The sequence below is a fragment of the Juglans microcarpa x Juglans regia genome, chromosome 5S, assembly GCF_004785595.1.
Source record: "Juglans microcarpa x Juglans regia isolate MS1-56 chromosome 5S, Jm3101_v1.0, whole genome shotgun sequence".
In the NCBI taxonomy this organism is placed as follows: domain Eukaryota; kingdom Viridiplantae; phylum Streptophyta; class Magnoliopsida; order Fagales; family Juglandaceae; genus Juglans; species Juglans microcarpa x Juglans regia.
In genome coordinates, this window is record NC_054603.1 from 30,620,347 (window position 1) to 30,643,207 (window position 22,861).

The 22,861-nt window shown below is 34.2% G+C and overlaps 3 protein-coding genes and 1 long non-coding RNA gene across 4 annotated transcripts; 2 read left to right on the top strand and 2 right to left on the bottom strand.

The window, feature by feature from the left end:
- Positions 1 to 2,926: 2,926 nt before the first annotated feature.
- LOC121268070 lies at positions 2,927 to 10,364 on the top strand. The gene is made up of 4 exons (XR_005941107.1): positions 2,927 to 3,446; positions 7,566 to 7,576; positions 10,180 to 10,191; positions 10,262 to 10,364. It is a non-coding gene; the product is annotated as an uncharacterized LOC121268070 (long non-coding RNA).
- A 41-nt stretch (positions 10,365 to 10,405) lies between these two features.
- LOC121268069 (UPF0098 protein CPn_0877/CP_0992/CPj0877/CpB0906) lies at positions 10,406 to 11,217 on the bottom strand. Its single transcript, XM_041172190.1, has 2 exons — positions 10,722 to 11,217; positions 10,406 to 10,570 (listed from the first exon to the last, which is right to left on the bottom strand). The coding sequence occupies exons 1-2, from the start codon at positions 11,148 to 11,150 to the stop codon at positions 10,496 to 10,498; spliced, it is 504 nt and encodes a 167-aa protein (XP_041028124.1). The 5' UTR covers positions 11,151 to 11,217; the 3' UTR covers positions 10,406 to 10,495.
- A 2,975-nt stretch (positions 11,218 to 14,192) lies between these two features.
- Positions 14,193 to 17,333, top strand: LOC121268068 (BAG family molecular chaperone regulator 4). Its single transcript, XM_041172189.1, has 4 exons — positions 14,193 to 14,616; positions 15,589 to 15,845; positions 15,928 to 16,074; positions 17,046 to 17,333. Exons 1-4 carry the CDS (start codon positions 14,418 to 14,420, stop codon positions 17,238 to 17,240), a joined length of 798 nt encoding a protein of 265 aa, XP_041028123.1. The 5' UTR covers positions 14,193 to 14,417; the 3' UTR covers positions 17,241 to 17,333.
- A 1,469-nt stretch (positions 17,334 to 18,802) lies between these two features.
- On the bottom strand, positions 18,803 to 22,608 carry LOC121268634 (ammonium transporter 2-like). Its single transcript, XM_041172965.1, has 4 exons — positions 21,806 to 22,608; positions 21,152 to 21,437; positions 20,917 to 21,020; positions 18,803 to 19,435 (listed from the first exon to the last, which is right to left on the bottom strand). The coding sequence occupies exons 1-4, from the start codon at positions 22,439 to 22,441 to the stop codon at positions 18,995 to 18,997; spliced, it is 1,467 nt and encodes a 488-aa protein (XP_041028899.1). The 5' UTR covers positions 22,442 to 22,608; the 3' UTR covers positions 18,803 to 18,994.
- Between the last annotated feature and the right edge of the window lie 253 nt (positions 22,609 to 22,861).

Here is a 22,861-nt window from a genome sequence, read left to right on the forward strand (position 1 = left end):
GGGCAAGCAAAAGCACATGATGTGGCTCCGGTTTTCACGTCGGGGGTGGGTAGAACCCTAATTATTTTTACTTGTTCAGCTGAAAAATTTACCTGCTTCACCTGTCTTCTCAAATCTAGCTAGCTTCATCAACACATGCATACATCAGTCTCTGGCTCAAAAAAATTGAAAACAAGAAAGACATCAATCACAACTTTCTGGTGCATGTGAGGGCAGTGGTACTGCAGAAGACTTCAACATAAATCAATATGTTCGTTCATTAGGGGCTGTTGACAAGACCACTTAACAAAACCATATCAAAAGAAGATAAAACCAGAACAGGTCTACAAAGCTGGGACAACATGGCAGGTAACAAGTGTCCCTTGGATTAGCCATTTCATTGAAAAATACTGAATACAAGGGCCCGCGGCCAGCAGTATTTAAGGTGAGGCTGCTAATTAATAGCGTGGAAACATGGATAAAACCTAGTATGATTACTTTTCTGCAAGAGCAGACAGACTCGCTCTTCAATTCTTTTTTGGTGCAGGGTGGCCTTTGTTTTGAAGTTCTTGAGCGACAGATCAACTCCGTGTCTCGGCGCCTTTTCTTCTTCTCTCCCCTAAGACCATTGGCATTAAATTAGTTAGATATTTTTTCATCTTTAAATTTAACAAATATTATCTATATTTACTCTATATTAAATTAGTTAAATTATTTTCATCCAAATTATAAACTACAATAAATTCATTCTTCTTTTTAAATATGAAAAGAATTATAACAAGTTTAAAAATATTTTTTGAGATTATTATATTATAGATATGAGATTTTTATTCATGAGATTTTATTATCTATATACATATGAGATTATTATATTATAAATTGTTAGATTGTGAAAATAAAAATGAATATGATTGTTAGGGGTTATCGAAAATTATAAAAATAAAATACAAATTAATTAAAAAAATATAAATAATAAAAAATAATAATATTTTATTATTATAAAGAGTGTGATGACTAATCCAATATAAACTTCAAGTTTTGAATAATTAGTTAAAAGTAAAAAAGCTACATATTAATCAAAATTTAAAGAATATGATAACCAATCAAATGCTAATTCTCTTACTAGTTTCACCAACTAGGTCCAAATATTTGGTCAAACTATTCTCCATATTTTTAAAAACTTAAAAAGTAGAGAGATAAGAGTCAATAAGTTATGGAAAATGATTTACTCACAACATTTTGTACAACATATTATATAACAATGTGTTAAATAAAGAGTATTTTTATAAAATATCTTATAAAAATAACATAATTTTATAAAAATATTCCTCATTTAATACATTATTGTACAATGTATTATATAAAATATTGTAAGTATATCATTACTCATAAGTTATAGCCTATATATCTAAATTTTTTAGGGATAAACGTATAAAATTGATCATGTTATAACTTTTTATTACTTCGATATTTATTGTCGTCTAACGTCTTAGACACGGCATTTAATTTACCCATTGAGGGTATCATTATAAAGTAATTTTAGATTTTACCAATTATCAATTACATTTTAGACATGGAAATTTTAAATTTTAGATTTATAATTTCTCGTGTGTAATCACATGTTATTATATTATAGTATTACGTATTCTTAACTTCTTGTACTAGACTTATTTTTATACTAGTGTCTAACTTATTTCTATAATTGATTATGTATATGCATGGTAGTTACACTATGATGTTTATATATACTAAACTATTAGTTCATTTATATTATAGTATAAATTTATAATAATTAGCTCATCCTAATATCTTTTTTAATTTAACTATATAAGTTCTAGTTATATAACTATATAACTATATTAGTATATATGATCAAAATATAAATAATACATATTTTTAAAATATATGTACAATACCAGAGTCAGAGTCGAAGTGGAGCCAAACAACACCTCCGGCTAAAGGACACTTGTTCCTTTTGTGAAAGATTATTTACTAGATAGGGTCATTAAAATTTATAATGAGATGATAACCATTATATACGTATAGTGGGACCTCTTAAATCACCTGGATCATATAGTTATGTTGTATGTTTCTATCAACAAAGCTGGGAGTTGATTGAGGAAGAAGTCTGTAAGGTAGTGCTTGAATGCTTGAATCCTAATATTAAAAGCTTGCATTTCATAAAATCTACTTATATTTCTCCGATTCCAAAATATAAGGGAGCTTCAAAAGTTACAGACTTCCATTGTATCCGTCTTTGTAATGTCTTGTATAAGATTTTTGCAAAAGTTAGACCTAAACATACATTTCCAAAACTCATTTCACCAATCCAAAGTGCATTCCACTCAGGCTGTTTAATAATAAACAATATTCTTGCTGCATGTGAAGCCCTTCACACAATAAGGAGTAGCATTAAAGCTCAATACGAATAAGACATTTGATCGAGTAGAATGAAATTTATTGGAAGCTATTATGAGGAAAATGGGCTTTGTTGATAAGTGGATACATTTCATTATGAAGTGTATTAATTTAATCTTATATTCTAAACTAGTGAATGGGGATCCAAAAGGAAATATAATACAATCCTCTGGCCTGCGACAAGGTGATCTATTATCACCTTATATTTTCATTATATGGCTAAGGCCGTAAGTTGTCTACTCTCAAATTCTATGCAGCATGGATTAATCTCAGATGTACCTATAGCAGATGGGGTTGTAAGACTCAATCACCTCTTCTTTGCTGATAATAATTTTTTTTTTCTTTTTTTTTTTCAGGAAGCTATTTCTTTTGAATGGTCAATAATTTTTTATTTGTTGTATTTATATGAGCATGCTTCAAGTCTGAAATTAAACATGGATAAATCATCAGTGTTCTTCAGCAAGAATACATATATTCAACTTAGGGAGCTTTATTGGCTAATATTGGTATCAGCACGACAACGAGTTTTGAAAAATATCTCGGTTTACTAGTTTTAATTGGAAAATCAAGGGTTCAAGCATTTCATTCTATTAAAAGTCGAGTATGGTATAGAATTAAAAATTGGAATAATAGCCTTGTTTGGTTACACAGATGAAATGAGATAAAAATTAAAAGTTGAATAAAATATTGTTATAATGTTATTTTTATTTTGAGACTTGAAAAAGTTGAATTGTTTATTATATTTTGTGTGAGAGTTTGAAAAACTTGTAATAATTAGATGAGATGAGATGAGATGAGATGGTTTGATTTGTGTAACCAAGCAAGCCCTAAGTTCCTATCTCAAGCAAGAAAAAATGTCATCATCAAAGCTGTTTTACAGGCTATTCCTACTTATAGTATTAATGTGTTTCTCTTCCCAATAAAGTTATGCCAGATCCTAAGTAAGATGATTAGGAGATTTTGGTGTAGTTTCCAAGAGAAGAATCCTGGTGTATTATTGGATTTCTTAGGATCAAATGGGAATATCAAAATATGCAAGTAGTTTTGATGTTCAAGATCTAGGTGTTTCAACAAACCTTTGTTAGCAAGCTGCAAAACAATGTTGGCGACTATTCACTAAAACATATTTTCCATTTTCCATGAGTTTTTTTTTCAAGATCTACTATGGTGGCAAATACTTAGTAGATCACACAAAAATTATCCGTGGAAAAAAACAAGCATTTTTATAGCGAGATCTTGTTTGAGAAGCAAAAATTCGTCAGTAAAAATGACTTTTTATGACGACCTTTTGTTGCCACAAATAATTCTGCCAAATAAGACATTGAACTCATAACTTATTAGCTTTTTGAGGCGATAATGAACTACAGAAAGTAGTTTTAAGATAAAAACTCGCTTTTCCCCCCTTATTTCTTTCTTCTTCAACCCGATACTCTCTCTCCATTATCTCGAGGTGCCCTTTGTCGTGCTGTTGCCACTATTATTGTCAACTAGCAACTCAAAGAGGCATCAGGTCTTCTTGATTTTCTTTCTTAGTTTTGTTTCCTACTTTCTCATTTTAATGAGAATGTCTCTTCTGCAGATAATGATACTACACTAGGTTAATACCTTATTTTGTAGTGCAGAGGCATGTCAGTACTCACTTGATACCTGGTTTTCTATGGCCATTCCAACACTTAAGAGTTTCCATAAACTTTAGTTCAGTTATAACTTCAAATAACTTAAGGTTTTTTATTTTAGAAAATACCTGCATTTGACATTGTTACAGAATATATTAATTGAAGAAAGCGAAACATACAGGATCCGCTCCCCTTTTATTTCTCTTTTACTTCTTCTTGTATTTGTGTTCAAATGTCAAAAAGAATTTGAGTGTTGAGTTTGGTAGAACCGTATATTCTGGTGGTTTAGGATGTCATGTCTTTTATGCTTAAAAATTCTGCTTGTGTTTTTGGTACTTGGACCAAGAATATGATACTTTATGTATTGCTTTTTATGATTCATGTTGAAATACCTATTAGACTTCGGAGAGGTCAAGTGAAACACATTAGTTAAAAGAGATGCCATAGGCTTTTCAGTTACATAGGATTTATTAGAATGGTTTCACATTCCTTAAGGATTAAAGATATATTAGCTTGTTGGGTCGTCTATTACATAATTTTAACTGAGGTTTTGAGAGATTGAGCCCTGGGTCTTCAAAGACCAGTATGGAAGCATGGGTTCTTATTTTAATAGGCTGGTTTAACTTAATGAATGGTATAGGGCACATGTCTTAGCTAGCTTATTTCAGTGAAAAATATCACCTCATAACACTAAATTTCTAGAGATATCTTTTGCACAAAATAACTCCGTTTTTTCAACTTGCACTCTAAACTACCAAAATGATTGATCATTGATTTGACAATCGTCAATTGAATGGTAAAACAAAGTTTGCAATCTAAGAACATTTGGTTCTTTATAACAAGTTTGGTGATAGTTTTTATTAGAGTTTTTCGCAAAGACCCTAGGTGGTGTTCAAGCATTTGTTCGTTTCAGGTTGTGCTTTATCAATTCTCATTTAGTGCTTTACATTCTGTGTAATTGAGCTACATGCATTACTTCAGTAAACGTGAGATACTACATGCAATTGAACTACATATCTCTTTACACAGGAAGATGGCAAGAAGCTCTCTCTCTCTCAATGGTAAGCTGATCTCTCTATCTCTTTCTAGCTTTGTCTCTATCAAGCTACAATTTTCTTTAAAGTTTGATTTATTGATTTTTAGAGCTGTTTGGTTTGATTATTTTGTGGGATAAATGAATATAGCCCATTTTTAGTTGATTTGTAGTGAGAAATTACTGATTTGTAAAGTTATCCTTGAATCTCAGTTGGTTTGTTAAAAGTTCTTGTCGATTTTTAGGTTTTATTGTTTTAGGATTTATCAAAAGTAGCCTCGGTTACTTTGTTTGCTCCTATATAACAAGGCCATACTCTGGTACCCATTTTATTTACCATCAAAGTGTGTGGGTTGCACATTGGTTTTCTTTCTTTTTGAAACTTTGGTTTTTGGGTCGTGTTATTCGTTCAACGCTTTTAGGGGTGGGTTCTTTGTGTTTGTGATTTGACTTGTGATCTTGTTGTATGGGAAAATGGTTCATATATGATGCTTGGTCTTCTTTGATTAATGATTTCTTGGCAAAGCCTGTGTGAGTATATCGATGGTTCAAGCTTAAGAGCGTTATATTTGCTTGTTTCCACCCTTACTCTTGTCGTTATCTAGAATCTTTTGATTGGATCTGTTCACACACACACACACACACACACACACATATATATATATATATTATTTCTATCTTACCAGTGGCATGGATATAAGACTTCTATTTTTTATGAAAGTACTTTCTATCTTTTGGGTCATGTTTTTTGATGGGTGTTATTTATCTTGCATATGAATTGATTGAGAATTTTCAGTAATTAGTGTGTAAACAAAAATAGAAATATGGATAATTTTCATCATATTATAGTAATAACACTCTTTACAAATACTGATAGAGTCGTGGATCCATATGTTGAATGTGGCAACTATTGGAGTTGCATTCCAGGCTTTGTACCAATTATGATGTTTCTAGGGTAACTTTGTGCAGTTGAACCATTCTCTCTCCTCTTGCTTTTTTCCTTCCAGTTTCATAACATCGGTAAGTGGTGTAAGAGATAAAGTTTCTTGCAGCCTAGTTATGTACAAAACATCTGGATAACTCACTACTATTGCATTTATTTCTATCTTCTTAATTGGGTTAGCCTTGAAGGTTTTTGAACTTTTTCTTTTTAAGTTTTGACTGATGTGATTTTATTTTGGTGCCTCTGGTTGTAGGAAAAGGTAGTAGAAGCCATGAATATATATCTTCTACATGCACTTGTAAGAGTTTATAGCTTGAAGATGGCAAAATCTCTCTTTATTAGACAAAATAATCATGTTGTTCTAGTTAAATATGGCAAAATAACTTAGTCTTTATAGATATGTTGAGGAAAGGTTGTGAGTGATATATGACTTTACTAACAAAGTAAGTATTTATTAGTGAAGATGGTTTTATAATTAGGTAATTATATAAAGTGATCAAAATTTAAGGTTCGATTGGTGTTAGATCCCCTGGTTTATGAAGGTCATGAGGTAGTGTGATAAAGTGAAAATTATGGGCTTATAAGGTTTGTTCTTTTTGTAGTTAATTATTACCTTAGGAATGGTTGGATCAAGTTAAAGCCGTGGGAACTTGTTAATGGGGACGATTGTATTACAAAATCATCCACAACTATGCAGCAACCTATGTCTGTCTACTTGTAAGATATATGTGTATATATATATATAGTGAACATCATATATATGCTATGTTGAAGATTTTGGATTTGGAATGACAATTTATTGGTGTATGCGGACGGAATGGATGTACACCCCAACATCCAATTAATGTATTTCAAAATTGTTCAGAAACTTGATAACTAAGTGTGTTAAAGTGTGTTTTTGGATCTGGAATGGGTTCATTATGATGATGTGCTTGATATTTTAGTGTCATGTGATATTTTTAGCATCTGAAAGTGGATCATGTACTATGTTTGTATATTATATGGATATCCATATCATCTATGAAAAAATATTCTTATTATCATAGGGATATTGTAGTGTTAATGGACATCCTAACGAGCTGTTATTTGTATTCAAATAATTCTGACGCACATTTCTTAGCTAAACTATGGGTTGATGATTTATCAAAACATTAGCTAACTGCAAGGATTAGAGAATTTTCATCCAAATGCTGAGGGGAAGAACCTAGGGGAAAAGGATCAGAACTAACACTACTTTCTACCATTGAACCTTGTAAAAAATAATTTTTTTCTTAAGTTAAAAATATTTGTTGTGGCTTGAAAAATAGCACTAATAAAAAATAATTGGCCATTGGCGGGAACTAGCTGTTGTAAGAAAAGAGAATACTGATAAGTAAAATCGACAATGCCATGTGGATGCAGAAGGGTTGTTCCAACTATACATCTTTGTGGAAAAAAATCCACCCAACATACATTTTCATGGAAACTACATCTCTTTTTCCACGATGGAGAACTAATCCAACTAGTATTTCCCACGGACAAGAAGTGTTTTTTCTCACGACTGAACCCACCAATAAAACTTACTTATTCCGACAAGTTAAATTTGTTGTGGGAAATAACACTTTTTTCCTGCAAGTTATTTCCGACGATGCACCCACAAGCTGTTTTAGTGATTTCTCACAAAAAAAATGGCCATTTTTCCATGAACTCGCTCCAAGGGCAAAAGCAATATCTATTGTAGAGATTGCAATATCTTAATTCTCTTGTGAAACAAATTTCTAAGGCCAAATATTTCCCTCATGGATTAGAGTTGAATGCTCATCTCAGTATAAGACCTTATTTTGCTTGGAGAAGCTTGTGTTTTGCAATAAAATTTAATGAAGGATTGTATTATTTTGAAGGGTTGGAAATAGTAAGAAAGTGCATATTTGGAAGCACAAATGGATCCATGGATTGAGGCCCCTCTCATTTTGTTCACACATAAGTGCAATGGTTGACGCTTATGTTGAGGAGCTAACTGATCGATGGGGATACTCATTAATGGTGGAATTTATCACTTGTATATGATGTTTTTTTTATGCTGAAGAATAAACTAATCTAGCTAATGCCACTTAGTTTATTACAGCACGAAGAGAAATATTCCAGTAATGGTCAGTTCTCTACTAATCTATGCTAAAGAAGCTAAACTAATCTAGCTAATGCCATTTAGAGTACTCTCAATGGCTTCTTCATCCTATTTTTAAAATATATCACCAAAATCTACTTTTTCTATTTTACATATTGACTTTTACAATATATCATACATCAACTTATCTATTTTTTCTTCATATCATTTAAATATTATACTTTTTAATCTTTTTTATTCATTTCAAATATCTTCTCTAACTATCAATAATATTCTCATATCTTTTGATATTTGCAATATCTCCTCATATACAATGTCATATAATTATGTTGTATTTTAAATTAATCCAAATTTATAAGCTAAATCCAAAGGAAATTCCTTACATTTCACAGCGTCACTATATTACTATACAAGTTGACACAAAATGATCGTGCAAATGTTTTTAAACCAAAACTAGTATACTTCTTATCTTATAAAAAACCAGTGACAAAAGATGCAGGCAACGGATAGTTCTTGCAATTGGAATAGCCATCCTCCTATAAAATGTGTGGTTTTTATCAAACCAAATTCTTTCAAAAATAGATATGTAATTAATTTTACACCAAAAACTAATATATAAGCATCCATTCACCCTTATATTACATGCACTTTACTGCAACAATTGCTTCTCACTTTACTGTAAAATCTGGGCATCGATTCATGATCGTTCTTGCTTATTAAATAACATACATTCCTAAATGCAAATTCTCTCCATATATTATAAAATCCCACAATCATGTACCCACGCAAACTCGTAGACCCATATTTTGAGAAGAAAAAATTTGTGCTTTCATGCGTTTTGGAGAGAGTGAAAGAGAGAGAGAGAGAGATTCCAAGAAAGCAAACATATTTCACCCATATATTCCATGAATCGGTATATGCATGTACCCACGCAAACTCCTACACCCATATTCTGAGAAGAAAAAATTTAACCTTTCATCCGTTTCGGAGAGAGTGAGAGACAAAGAGAGAAATTCCAAAAAACCCAACGTATTTCACCCATATATTTCGTGAATCGGTATACACTAAAGGGAAAAAAAAAAAGAAAAAAAAAACTCTAATGTTTACCTCAACAATGAGAGCAGAACTTGAAGCAGAAGACAATGGATGATCGGTGATGGAAGCAACGAATGAAGTTGAGGAAGATGGAAGGCTCTAGTTCTGTCTTTGGTGCCAAGCAATGGAGAAAGCATGGGAGCGAGAGAGAGAGAGTTTGAAATGAGAATAAAAGAAACTTGAAGGAATGAGAAAAATCAGCACGAGGACGAGGAAAGATAAAGTTAATTAAAAAAGTTTACAAGTTCATGATCCTCCACATGTTGCGGGATCACTGTATCAAAATGCAAAATGTACATTTTTAAAATACAATATCCGATAGTCCTCTTTTGAGAGTATTTCTTTATATTTTAAAGAAAAATATATTTTACAATAGCCATCAGAAGTGCTCTTAGTTTATTACAGCATGAGGAGAAATATTTCAACAATGGTCAGTTCTCTACTGGTGCTTGGTGTAACACGACTTGAAAGCTACCATGGGATATGGAAGTATCAAACTCGGTTAAAAAAACTTCATGTCCACAATGTTAGATCTCTTTAAAAGGAAGATAGTTGATCACCGTGTCCTATTTGTGAAAGACGAAGAATCTGTTGCTAATGTTCTTTGGTTATGCCCGGCTGCCCAAGATGCTTGGAGTATTAGTTCCTTTAAAGCTACAGAAGTGTATATATTACTGAAGGTGAGGACTTCTACCAGATTGTAACTCAACTGTTAGACAAGCTAGCTCATGAAGAAGAATTTGGATTTTTAGCAGTGGTTGCAAGATCAATGATCTGGTCTCGAACAAATCCTATTTCTTTAAAGGGGATTTTACTAATCCTAATTAATGTACTTTTCATCCCATCACACCAATCATATGAATTATTGATTAAAGTACAAAAGAAAAAATTGCATATCCCTAGTCACTAATTTACGGCTCAGTAGATAGATGGAGAGCTCCATATATTAACTGCTATAAAGCTATTGAGATATGACAATCGATTCTTAGAGTAATAAGAGTAGGTGTTACTGTACGCGACTGGAATGTTCAAAAGCAACTTTGGAAAAATCATTGCCATTTTGTTTAGACGAGAAGGGAGACCAATTCAACAGCGCTACGATGTTCATTATGCAATCGAATAATACTGTTGAGGCAAAGATATATTGATTGTTTAATCAATGAATGTATGGTTCTTTGAAAAAAAAACAACATTAGCATCAGGAAGAGAATTAAAAATGCGAATATTAAAAAAAAGGTTTATTAATCTCACGTTAGGGAGAAAGATACTCGAGTCAAAATTAAAGACGCTGCATAATTAATAGATCATTAGAAAACGGCCATCAAGACAGCTTCTTCCAGCACATGCCCTTGAATTGCATCCAATAGCTTGTCTTTCGTGACCTACAGCGTACATAAAACCCAGATCAGATTGAACTAAACAAGAACAAAATTGTAGACTTCATACACTCACACTACACACACACACACACGACATATATTAATGTCCACATACAACGACAACTGCTGCATGCAGATGCAGATACGTTCCTACCTTGTTACCAAGATGGAGCTGATCATCATCCAAAGCATAGAGTTTAAACTCGAAGCGGTGGCCATGGGAGGGCAGCTTGGGCCCTCGCCAACCTGGGACCTTATAGTCATTGTACCCTTCTTTGATTCCAGCGTAGTCACCACCCACTTCCTCTTCCTTCCCAGAGAAACCCTCGGAAAGACCCTTCAATGTCGGAGGAATGTTCGCTACCACCCATATCGTCCATGGCACAATCGGATCACTTGGGTCCGGAGCATCGATGTCCTGAACCACAAGAGCCAGGGCCTTGGTTCCATCGGGCACGTTGTACCATTCCAGTGGCGGAGATATATTTTTCAAAGCACCTTGACCTTCCTCTGTATACTTCCTGGGAAACTTTCCTTCGTGGTTTATTGCAGGTGACACCAACCTGAACTCATCGCTAGCCATCTTGCGCTCTAGTTAACTAATTTGTACCCATTTTCTTCCGCTCGCTCACGGCTTTAAGGTCGAAGTTGAGGGGTTTGATCAATACCGATTAGCATATTTGGGTTACGTGATTTGGAAGACACGTGGTGCGAAGTTTCGTGTTGGCGAGAGAAGGTGCGAGACGCATTAAAGCAGGGACACGTAGTGTGCCACGTGGGCGATGGTGGAGCGTCGTAGACAAAAGGGACATGAGGAACCGGTCAGTCTAGAAATGTCGCGTTTTGCTCAGGCTGCCGCTCGAAGTTTTTTTTGGGTTTATCACATGATTTCTTTTAAAAAATAAGTGGAAAGTTTGATATTTATATGATTTTTTAAAAAATTATTTTTATAAATAAATTTTATAAAAATAATATACATAAACTTATAAAATAAATTTAACGTCTGATCACGTTAAGTAATGTCAATCGATAAGTTTATTTTTATAATAAAAAATTTATATCTTAATCATTTTTATTATTTTTTAATAATAATTTCTATTTTTAACAAAAATACATCAAACTTAAACATCCTCGAATTTTATCCGGTAATATTATGTGACAAAACGCATGGTAGTAACTTATGTGGGACGCGGGCTCATTAGTAAATTTAAAAATATTCTATTTACAAATCTATCGTTTGAGACGCTAAGAAAATTGATAACGTTGTTTCTTTTAAAGTTGAGAGGAGATAAAATGAGATAAACAAATATGTAAATAATAGTAAAATAGTTTTTTGAATAGTAGTTAAATGTTTTGAATTAAAATACTTTATGAGATTTTAGAAAAATAGAGAAAAAATTAAATAAAAATAGTATAACATTAAAATATTGTTAAAATATTATTTTTATTTTGAGATTTGAAAAAATTAAATTATTTTTTGTATTTTATTTGAAAATTTTAAAAAAAATTGTAATGATTAAATAATAATTAAATTAAAAAATTAAAAATTTTAAAATAAAAAATATTTATATTTGAGTGATCCGGCCTCACTGTGATCAGGTCCTCGAAGAAATGCATCCTAGATTTTGTAACACTTTCTTTTTAATTTTTAATTGTGATCGGGATTTTTGAGTTTGAATATTAGATTATGAATATTGTGTCTAAATATCAAATCTTTATATATATATATATATATATATATATATATATATATATCCGCGCGCTCATTTCTTTCCAAAACATATGATCATGTTTAGATCATTTTAAAATTTTGTGAGTAATAATAAAATAGTTTGATTAAAATTATTTTATTAGATTTTTAAAAATGAGAAATAAAAAGTTGAATAACAATATTTTTAAAAACAAGTTGTAAGGGAATTTTTCTCCTACTAAGCCCTAGAAGCTTGTGAATGAAAAAGAAGTGAGACTAAAAGTCCAGTCTAGAGCAAATAGTCTTCAATCCGGCCCATGAAAAAAGTCCTCTGGACGCAACCTGCAAGAGGGATGGTGCTGTAGGGATGAAACTCGTCGATTTGGAGGTCTCTCGAGTAGTGTCTAGTTCTCGAGTGCCCACCCCATAATAGGAGTAATATGCGGGGAACCCTTGTTCTACTGAAATGAGAGGCATCAATAGACCATCTAGAAGGCAGCTTGGGAGAAGGAAGTCGAAGAACCATGTTACTTTAATGATTCTACTACCCAGGCAACATACCACATTAATGACGCCATTGCAGAGTTACACCGCATTAAAAGACTCTGACGCAGGAATAATACGAAGGATGCGGGCTTCATGGGGGCAAACACTATCTATCCCCTAAACTTATAGTATAAATAGCAGATCCTATGTACGAGAATATATCTTTGATTCCTAGATTCTTTTATTCATTTATAAACTTCTAAAAATATTTACTAACTTTAACATTGGAGGTTACCCGACCCCAAAGCTGCCCTATCCAAATTGCACCGCTGTCCATATTTTGCAAGCCCATTTCTAAAGACCTAAGTTGTTGGAGCTTGACAAAAAAATATGTGAAACACAACATTAACAAGTATTGTATTAGAGATTGTGAAAGTAAATAGATAAAATTAAAAAGTTATTTGAATATTATTGTTATTTTGAAATTTATAAAAGTTATATTGATTTAATATTTGAATAATAATTATGTAATAATTAGATATAAAGTTTAAAATTTAAAATTTAAAATAGATAAGTATTTTACGTTTGAGTAATGTTCGAATGAAATTACCAAGACTTTTAAAAATTTTGATATTACCTAAACATGCCCTCAATCTTCCAAAAAAGATCAATATCCAAATGAAAACATGGAAATTACATACTCCTTTTACTGAATATGGAGAATATGCTCCTTTGCCAATTTTTTTTAGTTTTATTTCACGTACTATGATGTTTGTAACCTAAATTTCATTTGAGGGTGTTCCACTCCTCTTAGCTCTTTAATTTATTTCATTACAAATATCAAACATTGTGAATATTTTAAAGTAGAATAACTTGGCAGATCAGTTGACTTGTAATTAAATTAGTATATTTTTAATTTACAGAGTGAATTATATAGATAATATTCTTTTTTGGAATAAAAAAACGAAAAAGTTATGTGCATAATCATACATCATTAATATGTTAAGACCAGATTATAAATTAGATTTGGATAATTAAAGAGGAAATGGTTGCAAGAGGGAAGAGTTTTCATTTATAAAGTACTACAATTACAAAAAACATTATATGAAAAAAATTTATGAATTCACATATTTTTAGGCTTCATTTGTTTTTATAAATGAAATGAAATGAATTAAGATACAAATTAAAAATTAAATAAAATATTATTAAAATATATTTTTTTAATATTATTTTTATTTTAAAATTTGAAAAAATTGATTTGTTTATTTTATTTTATATAAAAATTTTAAAAAATTTATAATAATAAAATGAAATAAAATAAAATCAGATAAGATGAAAATAATTAGAAAACAAAATAACTTTACATTAATGTCAATAAATTTATTTAATTAAATTCTTCCTCTTTTAATTTTGTAAGCGGCAAGGGACCACGTTAATGAGCCTATGAGAGTACTGGGGCATCACGGGTCATCATCTAAAATTCTAAATCGGATCCATCTCTATATTCGTTCCCCATCTCTCTCTCTCTCTCTCTCTCTCTCTCTCTCTCTCTAACCTCGTTTGATTCACTGGTCAGACACAGTCCACCCTTTGTAATTGTAGAAGACAAGGACCTCCCGCTTTCCCCTTTTGCGGTATTACGATTCGAATCGGTTTTGTCGCGCTTTCTTTGCGATGGGCAAGAACTCGAATCAGCACGCGCCAGTGTCGTCTCCGAACGAGATCGAGTGGGAGATGAGACCTGGCGGCATGCTCATCCAGAAGCGACACGACGACGACGGAGGCTTTGCTTCTCGTGAGCCTATAATCAATATCACCGTCTCTCACGGACCTTCCCGTCACGAGGTCCATGTCCCGGCCGACTCTACTTTTGGTAAATTTTCTACTCTTTCCCTTCCTCGCCGTATGCGGCATTCTATCACCCATACGAAAATTGAAATTGTTCACATTTGGCTTCGTTCTAGTTCTGATCTACGCAGATTTCGATTTCATCTCGTATATTTAATCAACTCTATTTGGTAAAAAAGTTGATTTCATCAAAATATTCTTATCCATTTATATATTATCATTTTGTGTTTGTTTGAGAACGAAGATTCAACCTAATTATTAGGCCTAGTTTGTTTTTGCGTATGAGATGAGACGAGGTTACTTGTGTTTTTATAAAAATTGAAAGTTAATAAAATATTGATAAAATATATTTTTTTAATAATATTTTTGTTTTGAGATTTGAAAAAGTTAATTTTTTTATTTTAATTTAAAAAGGTTGTAATAATTAGATGAGATGAGATGAGATGAGATGTGAAAACAAGCTAACTAGAAATCCATAGCCTTTGTATTGTGATTAGGATGTACTGTTAATTTTGAAGATTTATTATAATTGTCTGATATTTTTGCGCCATGAGTTCTTTAATGTCATATAGGCAGTAATGACGGTATTATTGTACTATCTATAATGTTTTTCTCAAATCACTGGTCCAATTATGAGGCCTTTTTTTTTTATCGACGAGCAATTGTATTCAATATGCAGATATTCTGTGAAACTTGAGACGTATTTGATAATGTTTCACTAATGGATTGGTTAAATGTGCGCTTCAAGCTATTTACAAATATTTTTTCTGGGAGATATTCTGTTCTACGAAAAAATGCTAAAGTTTGATGGCTAATCTCTACTTTCTCATAGTCGATTATGGTTTTTTTTTCTGAGATAGTATCATTGATGTTTTGTTGGAGATGTTTTCGTGTTTGTACCTATTACTTGAGCCTTTCAGGTCACCGGTGTGAACGATAATGTTTTCCTATTGGTGTTTTACCACGTTTGCTTATAAGTTTTTTTAATTAATGACAGGAGATATAAAGAATGCTCTTGCACAGAAAACTGGTTTGGATCCTAAAGACCAGAGACTGCTGTTCAGGGGAAAAGAGAAAGAGGATGAGGAGCATCTGCACATGGCAGGTGTGAAGGATAGGTCGAAGATTTTGCTTTTGGAGGACCCCGCTAGCAAAGAGAGGAAGCTGGAGGAAATAGGAAAAAACAATGAGATAGGAAAAGCATCTGGAGCAGTTGCAGAAGTCAGAGCAGAGGTTGATCAGCTCTCAGAAAGGGTAGACTAATCTCATTTGAAACCACTTTTGATTGAAGGCTATATCCAAATAGTGACCCAATTGCGTCTCTCCATCTGTGTAGGTGGCTGCCTTGGAAGTGGCAGTGCATGGTGGGACCAAGGTTGCAGACAAGGAATTTTTAATATTGACAGAGTTGCTCATGAAACAATTACTGAAGTTGGATAGCATTGAAGCTGAGGGAGAAGCAAAATTGCAACGAAAGTCTGAGGTTAGTATTGTATCTCGTTGATCCTGCACGTTGGATATTTTATCTGTCCTGGTCTGGAAATGTTACTTTTCACCCATGGATCTGTTTTTTTTTAGTTGGAGATGATATTTCTCAATTTTATTGTTACTCCGCATAGAATGATGCACTATGCGTGATGATCCTGGTTGTCAAGTTGTTTTTGATCCCATATTCTATATTATGGTGTTCCATGTATTTGAGATTTTTCTTTGAAACATGTATAAAATGCATATATAATAGAATGAACAATATCCATATTCATATGGAACACGGTCACCTGCACCAATCTAGTGCGCTTGTGTTTTTAATGTAATTGTAAATTCCTGTACTTGTTGGAAAATTGGGATGCCCAGATTTATATTACTTCCAACATGCTTTACATTTGCATGCTGTATCTAAAGCATATATAAAGCAGTTACATTTTACTTTTCCTTTATGCATCATGCTAATCCTGCAAAAAATTAGATGGGGTAACCCTTAAGGGTTAGCTCAAGTGGTTAGGGCCTTGGCTTTGATGGTATGCTTCCTCCAAGTCTTAAGGTTCAAAACCTCTTATATGCAAACAATTTCTAGGGGCCATTGGATTGGCAGAATTTTCTCTTGAATTACCCAAGATGCATTTGTAGAAAACTCTTTGCCCAGGGCTTGTGCGCCTCTGGATTAGTCCGGACTTTGTTTCCGGACAACCGGTGCCAATAAAGAAAAAAAAAAATTAGATGAATAATTTTCCAGAAATGCATTTTGTTTCTTTGAAGGGAGTTTTTTGTTGTATACCAAATGCTCCTTATGATTTTCCCTAGATTTACACCATCTACACGTTAGCCTAAAAGTTTGTTTATTGTAACTAGTAGACCTTTGTGTCTGAAACTTTCAAGTTATTGTGGAACTATGAATCTGCATTGATAGCCTTGGAATTTTGTGCGTCCGAAGGCTAAGATTACTTGGTTGAACAGGTACGCCGTGTTCAGAACTTGGTGGAGACACTTGATAACCTGAAGGCAAGAAACTCTAATCCGAATAGCAACAGCAGCAATGCTGTTTCAGTAACAACCAAATGGGAGACCTTTGACTCTGGAGTTGGAAGCTTGACTGCCCCACCCCCGTCATCTTCAACAAAAATAACTCAGGATTGGGAACAATTTGATTAGAGTCTCATGTGTCTTTATTGCAATGGACTGTAGAAACAAGGTATGAAACATAACTTCAAGATAATGTAGAATAGAAATATTTTTTTGGTGCTTCATGCGAGTTTGATGGGAAGAAGCTTATGACTCAAATCAAATCTTGTAAGCCCACGGCACACAGCAAGGCAAGACGGCTGTAAAGGCAAAGAGTATCACTAACTCGGGGATACCATTCACGCCCAAGTAGTGGCGCAGCTATTATCTGTCATGTATTGTCACCCTTGTTCGGCCATTTTTGACGGCTAGAACAAGCCCTTGCTGGTATCCTGATGGAACAGCAAAACCATTTGCCATGGTTGGGTTGAGTTTCAAGCTTCTGGTTAGGGGCGAAACTAGATCAAGTTTTTCTTGCATGTGTGAAGGCTAACCTACGTAAGTACCTAACTACATAGATGCATACAAAAGATCATGTATGTAAACGTGTATGTGTAAAACGAAACAAAAAACAAACAAGTCTTCAATTTAATTTCATAAGTTGAAAATCATAGTTTTAAACAAAAGTTGTCTGTAAAATAGAAAAGTTATGTGACAATACCATAAAGAGTTATTCTACTCTGCGGTTGGAGGGTAGATGTCTGGAATGTCGGGCATCGACTGGAACGTGAGCCCACCAGATCATGGAAATGAAATATTCCAATTTCTTTACCGTTACGCAATCATAAACCTTCAATTTCTTTTGAAAAATTGAAAATGAAACTTTAATGATCAAGCAACGACGTCTTAATTAGCAAGTGTAGTGGCCCTCGTGGCCTGGTCGGTCTGGAAACCTTAGAATATAGGACGAGAACTGATTATTTAAATGAGACATAGTTTTAGCGGCAATGACTTTTCAACCTTTTATTAAATAAATGTTTTATCTGAGTGTTGGAAATACGACTTGGTCCTGCATAGTACGTCACGTTGCTATCCATGATGACGTAACTGTTGGTTTAATTAATGTAGTAATTAAGAAAAGAGACCAAAATGTAAAGGACAAAGTTTACAGCTAATTAAGACTGTAATAGACTATTGATCAGTACTAACTAACAACATGTTATTTTAGGCATTCTGGTCCTACTTAAATAACAACCGCTTGACATATACCATGCAGCTCAACAAGTTTGTTTAAGGATGACAGCGTTTAGGATGGAGATAGAATGGTGTCTCTCTAAATTGATATACGATTAGGTCCCATTGTCCCATTCCTCGTCTTAATATCTAGCTAGTATATATATCAATTTTTCATTTCTTGAAGTATGTTATAGACCAAATTGATATAGGAAGAGTGAGTAGATTAAATGCAGGAATAATACAAAAGAATAACTTGATTCCAACATAACACTTGTAATTTCACTACAAGAAATTTACTTATTTGTGATCAGTTATTTCATGCGAAAATGAGTATTTCCTGCTAAAATTGATTTATTTTTCTTGCAAATAATCATTCTCGTCGCAAATAATCCGTCACAAATACTATATAAAAAAAACATAACACTTATGAAGCCTTTTATTCATAAGTGTCTCTTATTCATGCCTCAACATGGAAATTATCCAATGAAGCCCGAAGAGTTTTATACATGATTAATATATATTAGAGTGCATGGGAACATCATGTATTAAATATTACGCAAAATAATTGTACCTCAAATTATGATCGATAAAAAATTGTAGTACAAGTACTACTTGATGGTCACACACACACACATCTATATGTATGTATATAGAACCCTAAGATAGGCTTACAAGTTGATGGTCACTCCTCTTGCATCAGTGACATATGGAGATGGTACTGTTATGTCCTGCGCGTACATTGATGTATTCCAACCATGCTTTGTTGGGTCATACTTTTCCCCATCTCCCCAAAGGGCATAAGCCTCCTCTCCATGCACGGCATCATCTCCAATCGCCAGGTCCTCGTCGGGCATCCTTAATGGAATAAACAACCTTATGCCCAGAAGAATTAATGTCGTGGACACCAAGTTCCAACCGGCAACAAACATGGCTGCAACCAGTTGCTTGAAGAATTGCTTCCCACCATTTCCCCCATAAAACGCACCCCTTGTGTTGCTCACTGGGAGTATGAGTGCACACAGCACTGGCTCAGCGAAAAGACCAGTGAGGAGCCCTCCTAATAGCCCCGCCACTGCGTGCGTGTGAAATACACCTAAGGTGTCATCCACCTATATATATATATATATATACACGTAAAATCATAAAATTAAATGGAATCTAATAAGAGCGACAACATTAGTGGCATCCAAAATAATCATTCATTCAGCCATTTGATGATGATCGTAATCTAATTTCCACAAGGGATTTCCATTAATCAATTAAGTGGTCATGGGATTAGGCCGACTGGGTAGTATTCTTTTGACTTATGAACCGTTTGAATTGTCTCATACGAAAAATCAAAGGTAAAAACGTACTATATATATTATATATAGCATAAGAAAATTGGTAGATGTGGTTATCATAATGAATTAATCTATTCTTGAAAGAGATTGATGTTATAATTAATTACAATGCTGACTAATGACAATAACTAAAATATAATTAGTGTGTTTGGGGAAGGAGAAAATAAAGAAAAAATATATGAAAAAACGAAGAGTACTACGGAAGTCAAAAGTTTGAAAAGCCACGGATGAGGAGTATATTTAATTGGATCCAACGGCTCCAGTAGAGATACGATATATATGGAGTATATTCGAAAATATTAGATGCATGAATAAAATCAGAATTTATAAGGAATTAGAAGTAGTACTGGTTTTTAGGTCATTGTTGAAAACGACTGATCGATATTCATATGCCATTATTGCAATGGGAACGATTCTTGAACATTAATAATGAAGATAAATGTTAGAAGGAAAATAATGAAAGAGAGAAAAGACTATATATAATGCCAAATTACTGTTTAATTTAGAGCTAGCTGGGTCAAGATCATGCAAAGACAACGCTGCCTGTCATGTACGAGCTAGGAAACTGACCTCCATTCAAAAAAGAGAAGCTGTTATTATTGTGACAATTTATCATGTAAGATCATCATCACATGCATGTACCCATATATACCATCCCAACCACTAGCAATATTGAATAAATCAAAACCCTCAGAAACTTCCGCAAGTACTTGTGCAATTAATTTTCTGTACGTACAAAGAAGAACATTCAACCTCGAGTTTTAGGACCGGAATTTTCGACCCCATGTTTTGTGGGATTTCCTAATTTCCTAGTAATAGCATATGATCTAGACCTAAAAGCGGCTAATCCACATAGTTCCGGTTGAGATCTTTTTGTCTTTCAAAACCATGGATACACACTCACACACACTCACACACGCACGCACGCACCACGTATACTCATGAAACCCTCATTTCAGTTTTCGTCTACCTTAATTGTGGCCAGTCAGAGAAACCAGAAAACCATCACGTTTGAGACGATTTTGAATAGAAAGTACGTACCAGCTAGCTTTAATCACATAGTCATGCCTAATTAATTCACAAGATAGTTAGATCGAGCTGGGCTTGAAGTGGAGGGAACAAGCAAGTTTGCACTTTTTGTCAACTATCTAACAACTAATTAATGTATATTAAGCGAGCGCATTACAAGAAAGAAAAGAAAATTAGCTAGGATAACATGTCGCGTACAAAACTATATCCGTACGTACCTTTTGTAGCAGAGTAGACTTTTTGTGAAGGACCATCATGGACACCCATGGAATGCTACCAGAAAGCATTCCCATCACTATAGCCGCCCACGATTGCACCAACCCTGCAACACCACCATGCACCATGCATCCGTATATAACATTAACATGCATCAAGAAACCACAGGGAGCCCTTAATTTGTGGGGGCGGCTTCTAAATTTTCTGATCAATATATAACACCTAGCTATAATATACCTGCTCCAGGAGTAATGCAAACGAGCCCCGTCATCATCCCCTGAACAGCTCCGATCACCGAAGGCTTCCCAAAGAAGACGACGTCCAATGAAGTCCACACAAGAAGACTAGTCGCCGCGCATATGTTGGTGTTTAAAACCGCTATTGAAGCGTCGATGTTTGCCGCGTATGGTGCCCCACCATTGAAACCTGACCAGCCCATCCACAGCAGCCCAGCACCCGCAAGCATGAGCAAGACGTTGTTAGGAGGAAACCTCTCTTTATCGCTCTTTAGCCTCGGGCCAACCTACACGAAATATATAGCAAGCCACCCATGTTTAAGCTTCATACAAATTACTAATTAGAGGAAAACGTTCCTGAAAACATCTATATATACTACATATATATGTACATACCATTTTGATCTACTGACTGATCAAGCTTCTTGAAAATTAATTGGTCGTTAAAAGTAAGGTTCTAAAACGTGGAACTACTTATTTTTTCAAACACTTAAAATTAGGATCTCTTGTTTGGTTGGTTTCATTTATTCTCTAAGAAATCAATTATTTAGTTATCAATTAATTAAGAATTAACTAAGAAGAGATTTCAAATTTAATTTGATGTTAGACATGATCAGTGGTTGGTGAAAGGCCGGCAGTGCTATTTATACGGTACCCAATAAGCGGCGGTGAAACCGGCAATTCCCGAGGAAAGATGGATGACGTAGCCGCCCGAGTAATCGATGACACCCCAGTGGTACAGAAACCCACCGCCCCAGAGACTGAAGGCTCCCACAGTATAGGAGAATACAAGCCAAAGAGGGACAAAAGCCATCCAAGCCTTGATGTTCATGCGCCCAAGAACAGACCCAGCAAGTAGAATCATGGTAATAGCAGCAAAAGTGAATTGGAAGTAAACGAGCGTGGCCATGGGATAAAAGGGCTCAATCGTCTCGTACGAGCCGTCATCCGTCGTGTGGTTACTCTCGGGGACTTTGGCTCTGTCGACGAGGAACTTTTGGCCTAGAGCCGGCGCGCCCTTGCCCCAGAAGGGAAGGAGTTCATCGCCGAAGGCCATGCGGTAGCAGACAAGAACCCAGCAGATGAGGACAGCGGCGAAGGCATAGAGGGCCATGAAGGCCGAGTTGACTGCCCATTTCTTCTTGACGATGCTGGCGTAGAGGATGACCAGGCCGGGCATGCTCTGGATGCCCACGAGAGTGGATGCCGTCATTTGCCATGCGTTGTCGCCCTTGTTCAGCCATGGTGGGACGGCTGGGCTTACAGCTCCATAGGCCACCGTAGCGTTCATTTGATTTTGGGCGGCTCAAGTTGATCGTAGTTATATTGAGTCGGAGAGTACTTTTATATCTACAGCATATATCTACCAAGTTTTATATTGAGTCGGATACCTTAATCTGTAGGTGGGCGTGCAAGGGAGAGAGACCCAGAGAGAGAGGGAGAGCCGGTCTTTTTTCGGCTGACAGGTACGTTTGGTGTCAATACATCTCAATTCATTTCAATTCATTACAATTTTTTTAAATTCTAATATAAAATATAATAAATAATTTAATTTTTTTCAATATCAAAATAATAATAATATTAAAAAATAATATTCTAATAATATTTTATCATTTCAACTCAACTCAACTCAGTTTAACATCCAAACATTTTAGTTAGCAAGTAATTGTACATTTCTCCATGATCTTAAATTTATAATTAATCTCTAATC